Here is a 5,982-nt window from a genome sequence, read left to right as displayed (position 1 = left end):
TAGTCTTATAAATGCATTCTTTAAAATATTCAGCCTATTGAAATTACACTTGATGGTTTAGGGAATCATTGAAATTTTGGAGGGGCAGCATTCACCGCTAACTAATCAGTTGATTCGAGAAAGAGTGCATGGTATAAGTCTATAAGTGCCGGCGATATTCCTAACGATCGACGAGTACATTTGGAGGGTCCTGTGTCCGGAGAGTCAAGACGGCCTATGATCAAGAACGACTGAAGCAGAGAAAAGCGATGGAACTGTGAAAGTTTGAATGACAAGAAATTTTATTTTACATTTTCTCTGGAACGGCATGATAAGTTTTGTAATAATGAATTTCGTTAACAACAAACTTAAAGCACTAACCCTTAGACCGACTTCGCGCGCTATCTAAAAGATAAAGAATAATACATTCTGGAATGGTATCGTACACGTGATTGGTGTGAAAGGATCGAGCGGAGAGGTGGTGGAGGGCGGAAAACTTTTAATACAAATACACAAGACGTGACAGTGAATGCGTTTATGAATTTTGTCTTGAAAACGCAGCACAGGGAAAACAAAAAAAAAATATTTAACAGGAATGCAGTATACAATGCGCCTCGGGCGAGAATTGTACAACTAGCGATAACTACACTCGTATAACATATTCATAATGAAATATTTTGAACCAATACGGATTAATACTCTTAACAATACTATCTTAGTCTTCCAAATTCCGGAAGGCCTGCTGCAAATCTTCGTACAATTGGTCGAAATCGGCCTTAATCTTGGCTTCGCCGTCCTTAACGGGGTCCTGCAAGTACAAGCAACGTCAGAATCCTCACTTTCATGCAATTTAGAGGGACCTTACCTTGAATTTCATTGAAGACAGTTGATACATAATGTTGCCCATCGCGTCACGAATGACGTTCCATGTGATCTTATTTTCGGACTGGGCTGTTGACTCGACGGCGTGTCGTGCCAAGTCATAGAAGGCGATAATGTTCCTCAACATGCCCACGGTCTTGTAGAACGGGCAGAAACGATCGTAGGACGAGTAGGAGTTTTGTTGCAAGAAATCGTCCTTAAGTAATTTGGCTACTTCCAGAGTAATCTTGTCCGTTTCGGCCAAAGATGCCTTACCGACGAGCTGCACAATTTCAGAAAGATCTTCCTCCTCTTGCAAGATTTCCTTGACTTTGGTTCTCAGTGGCACAAACTCGGGGAAGTTCTTCTCGTAGAAATCGTCCAAAGCACGCATGTACTTACTGTATGAAATCAACCAATTGATGGAGGGGAAATGTTTACGCTGGGCCAGTTTCTTGTCCAAACCCCAGAACACCTGTACGATACCCAGAGTGGCGGAGGTGACAGGATCTGAGAAGTCACCACCGGGTGGTGATACGGCACCTACAATAGACACGGAGCCCTCCCTTTCTGGGTTGCCAAGACATTTCACGCGACCAGCACGTTCGTAGAAGGAAGCAAGACGTGCGCCCAAGTAAGCGGGGTAACCGGAATCGGCAGGCATTTCAGCCAAACGACCCGAAATTTCTCGAAGAGCTTCTGCCCAACGGGAGGTCGAGTCAGCCATCATAGAAACGTTGTAACCCATATCACGGAAGTATTCGGACAATGTAATACCTGCGGGACGAATGGGAAAACTTCAGTACCAGCTAGAAAAAGGAGTGGTTTCTTGACAAACCTGTGTAAATAGAGGCTTCTCGAGCAGCGACAGGCATGTTGGAGGTGTTGGCAACCAGAGCAGTACGTTTCATGATAGATTCAGTGACTCCGTCAATTTCTACAGACAATTCGGGGAAATCTCGCAATACTTCAGACATCTCGTTACCACGTTCACCGCAACCGACGTAGATAATGACATCAGAGTTGGAGTACTTTGACAAGGCCTGTGAGATGACAGTCTTTCCACAACCGAAAGCACCAGGGATAGCTGTGGTTCCGCCCTGGACGCAAGGGAACAGAGAGTCGAGTACACGTTGTCCAGTGAGTAGCGGGTGGTTGGCGGGCAACTTTTCTGTGACGGGACGTGGCTGACGTACAGGCCACACTTGCAACATAGTGTGTTTGGTGATTTCTCCGTCGAACTCAGTTTCCAGGACGACATCTTCCACTGTGTAGTTGCCGGCGGGGGCGATGTAGCGTACAGTACCCTTCGCGCGCGGAGGAACGATCATTTTGTGCTTGACGAGTGTGTTTTCGTGGACGAGACCGTACAAATCACCTCCGGTGATATGTGAGCCGACTTTAACGTGCAGGGGATTGAATTCCCACGACTGTGTGCGGGACAAGCATGGAACGTTCACGCCCTTGGGGATGTAAATGGAGCTTGTGAGCTCGTTGATATCCTTCAATGGACGCTGGATACCGTCGAAAATACTGCCCATAATACCTGGACCCAACTCTACGGACAGGGGTTTTCCGGTACGCAACACAGGATCGCCGACCGTGACGCCTGAGGTTTCCTCGTAGACCTGAATAGTGGCCATGTCGCCTTCAAGACGAATAATTTCTCCCACGAGCTCATAGTATCCTACACGGACCAACTCATACATAGCAGACCCAGACATCCGCTCGGCCGTAACGACTGAAAAAATCACAATTGTTAGGTAAGCGGAGTCCTTGAAGTCCACGAGCCTTACCTGGACCAGAAACGGCGAATACGCGTCCATATTTCGATTCGCGGTCCTCATCGGAAATTTTCTTCAACCCGGACGACATTTTGCTGGGCTAATTCTGAAATATTTGTTCGACCGTCTTAATCAGAGCTATCAAGACCGAGTCATGTGACTGGAGAAGTGCAATCTCGCAACGCGAATTCCAGCCGATTCTCGAGTATTTTGCCGTCTTGTGACTCGCTGGCGGGGCTGTTTGCAGTCGTAATCGCGTTGAATTAATAATTAGCCGAAATTCCCTCTAAACTGGTTTTCACAATTGACACGGACAGGGCTTTTGGCAAGAGGACAAATTAATTAGATCAAATCGCCATTTCGACCAGCAAAATTCTCGAGATCCGCCTTCAATTCGGTTTTATTCCACAGCGAGCGGGAATATTGTAAATTTACCTCCTCTGATCACTTGCAAACACGAAAAAGACCCTCACAAGTCACACGACACTGGTCAGCTGACAAAGTTACAATCACAGAGCGGAAAGTTGTGCACCAACCCAAGTGGTTTTAATCGATTTTGTGCTGTGCCTCTGGCTCTGACGAACTACGCAATGGAAGTCTTATGGGAATGCCAGATAGATTCCATTTAGCGAGCTTAGGCGGTCATACCAACTTTCGCGACGGAAAATTAATTTTCAATGGCGGCAGCATTGCCAGAGCAGATCTTCACTGCGAGGTCAGATATTTAGTGCATGTTCGTTTGCAGAAATGTCGAAATCTCGACAAAATTAAAATTATCATAGATTGGGGCAATCTAAGCTTTGAATGTTCTCTCGTGGTGTTATGAAAGGGATCCCTGATGGCTGGTTATGATTATATAGGAGTTGGTATTTAGCCGTTAAGCTTTTGGCGGGAAGCAGATTATTTGGCATAAAAGTCAGATGGGGCCATAGTACTTTTGCAAGAAGAAAGGAAGTAGTCGTTCTATGTTGCTGTTCTTCCCCAGGGAGAATGAAGGTTTAATTGTTCGAACATGTAATTATAACACAGACCGGTTGATGCAAAAGTTGTGAAAAAGAAAAGTGGACAATTGCATATTTGGAACTTAAATTATCTCCGCTTTTCCAATAATAATTTGCGCTTGAAATAGGTTGAAATATCAAACTACCTGCGAAGTATTGTGAGTGAAAAACTTTATGTATTTTTTATTTATTTTTTTTTTACAAATTAATATATTAAATTGTTAAATTAGCTAGTCGAATGTTCTTTTATCTGATAGATAAGGAATCGACAAAACCTTAATTGCAGCCGATTTAGTAGCTTCAGCCACTAAAATTTTTGTAAGCGGGTGAAACTTGTTTTTTGCTGATTCCAAATAATACACAATCGCTCCAGTTGGTGATATGGAAAAGGATTTTGATATCCTCAATGATTGTAGAAGAATATCAGATTTTGGGGAAAAGGTAGGAGTGGTATTGGCAATAACTGACTTGTATTAATCAACTGCTTACTCATGGATGAAATGTGTTCGAATGCAACTGCAGGTGGTTGATTGAACTGAGGAAACAATAACGAGGCCACATATTTTCCTCACCTTGTTCAGCTTCTGAACATATTGGGCTCTGGGCAGCAAGAATCTTGTTGAGCCTTTCCTGAAGTGATTTTAAGCCAGCTTTTTGTAATGGTGCTGATATTCTTATTCTTGGCTTCCTTAAATTCCACGTTTTCCTATTTCGCCACGATGTTACCATTCTTTTACCCTGAAGTAATATGAGCAGAACGATAATGGTGGCCACTATCGTGATGATTCCTGGAAGAGCGTGTTTCTCGATTTTGCAAAGTGATGTTGAGGAGATCGCGATGTCAGCTGAAAAATAGGCGAAAGTTATCCGGAGACCTTTGTTATTGCTTCGGTCCTTTCTGAAGCTGGAGGGCCTTGCTAGGGAGGAAGTTTCCTTGGCGATTGTTGCTTGTAATGTGATTCGGTCAGTCTGTACGACGCAACTTCCCAAGATCCGTATGATGCAGAAGCAACTCCTTTCTGCTGTCTTTGCAAATGATATTAGTTGTTGTGGAGACGTCTGCGATGAAGAGCCAGGTATTGGGGATGACTAACTCCTTCCATGTTACGAAATAGCACTTCGATGACCGGGCATGATTTTCTCTGGTGCTTGTTGTATAGTTCTTCTGAAGTATAGTTTGTTTTGGTCTTCATGTTGTTCACCATGCCTGGATCGTTCTCAATTGTACATGCCTTAAGCTCATCGTCATTTAAATATGCCTGATGGCGAAAGAAGAAGTCGAGGATACTGCTATGCCTCCAAAGTACTCTTGTGTATTTAGAGCATCTTGTTTGCATTTCATTGTAAGAGTCACCTCCTGTCAGGCAGACCTCGATCTGGTAAAGAATGTTAGAAAACCTACTGAAGGTTGGAACTATCTTTGCCTTGTCAAAAAACCGCCTGAGGTATCCCTTTGTAGACTTGACTGCGGCCTCCCATAAGCCACCAAAGTGAGGAGAAGCCAGAGGTATTAGCTTCCAGGAGATACCGTTCTTGGCCGATATTTTTGTGATTTCGTTGGTAGAGGATTTAATTGCTTCTGCGAATTCTTTCTCCATCCTGTTGTCTGCTCCAATAAAATTTGATCCATGTTCACTGTAGATCTCCCTACAAAGTCTTCTTCGGTAACTAGCTAGAAATCATCATCATCAACGGCACAAAAACCGGCCTGCCTTAATAAGGAACTCCAGACATCCCGGTTTTGCGCCGAGGTCCATCAATTCGATATCCCTAAAAGTTGTCTGGCGTCCTGATCTACGCCATTGCTCCATCTTAGGCAGGGTCTGCCTCGTCTCCTTTTCCTACCATAGATATTGCCCTTATAGACTTTCCGGGCTGCATCATCCTCATCCATATGGATTAAGTGACCTGCCCACCGTAACCTATTGAGCCGGATGGTATCGCTCATAGATTTCGTCCTTATGTAGGCTACGGAATCGTCCATCCTCATGTAGGGGGCCAAAAATTCTTCGGAGGATTCTTCTCTCGATCGCGGCCAAGAGTTCGCAATTTTTTTTGCTAAGAACCCAAGTTTCCGAGGAATAGATGAAGACTGGCAAGATCGGTGTCTTGTACAGTAAGAGCTTTGACCCTATAGTGAGACGTTTCGAGCGGAACAGTTTTTGTAAGCTAAAATAGGCTCTGTTGGCTGATGGCCGTGCGCGGATTTCATCATTGTAGATGTTATCGGTTGTGATTTTTGACCCTACGTGGGAGAAATTATCAACGGTCTTAAAGTTGTAGTCTCCTATCTTTATTCTTCCCGTTTGACCAGTGCGGTTTGATGTTGGTTGGTTTTTGGTGCTGACGTTGCCACC

At 44.3% G+C, this 5,982-nt stretch overlaps 1 protein-coding gene across 2 annotated transcripts; it reads right to left on the bottom strand.

The window, feature by feature from the left end:
* Positions 1-263: 263 nt before the first annotated feature.
* LOC119653410 (V-type proton ATPase catalytic subunit A) lies at positions 264-3,235 on the bottom strand. Of its 2 annotated transcripts, none has more exons than XM_038057976.1 (5): positions 3,060-3,235; positions 2,637-2,730; positions 1,679-2,581; positions 845-1,617; positions 264-787 (listed from the first exon to the last, which is right to left on the bottom strand). In XM_038057976.1, exons 2-5 carry the CDS (start codon positions 2,713-2,715, stop codon positions 695-697), a joined length of 1,848 nt encoding a protein of 615 aa, XP_037913904.1. In that variant the 5' UTR covers positions 2,716-2,730; positions 3,060-3,235; the 3' UTR covers positions 264-694. The 2 variants fall into 2 exon arrangements, with proteins under 2 accessions (XP_037913904.1, XP_037913905.1); XM_038057977.1 differs by having other exon boundaries at positions 3,161-3,212.
* Between the last annotated feature and the right edge of the window lie 2,747 nt (positions 3,236-5,982).

The sequence above is a fragment of the Hermetia illucens genome, chromosome 4 (genome assembly GCF_905115235.1).
Source record: "Hermetia illucens chromosome 4, iHerIll2.2.curated.20191125, whole genome shotgun sequence".
Classification (NCBI taxonomy): Eukaryota; Metazoa; Arthropoda; class Insecta; order Diptera; family Stratiomyidae; genus Hermetia; species Hermetia illucens.
Note: the sequence above shows the minus strand (reverse complement) of the source record. Positions and strands in the feature narration are given on the sequence as shown.

What these genes read in the sequence shown, in the direction of transcription:
- LOC119653410 (XM_038057976.1), bottom strand. Translation starts at nt 2,715, where the DNA reads ATGTCGTCCGGGTTGAAGAAAATTTCCGATGAGGACCGCGAATCGAAA. An exon ending in ATTCGCCGTTTCTGGTCCAG is followed by an intron (nt 2,582 to 2,636) that starts GTAAGGCTCGTG and finishes TGATTTTTTCAG; the next exon opens with TCGTTACGGCCGAGCGGATG. An exon ending in AGAAGCCTCTATTTACACAG is followed by an intron (nt 1,618 to 1,678) that starts GTTTGTCAAGAA and finishes TTCGTCCCGCAG; the next exon opens with GTATTACATTGTCCGAATAC.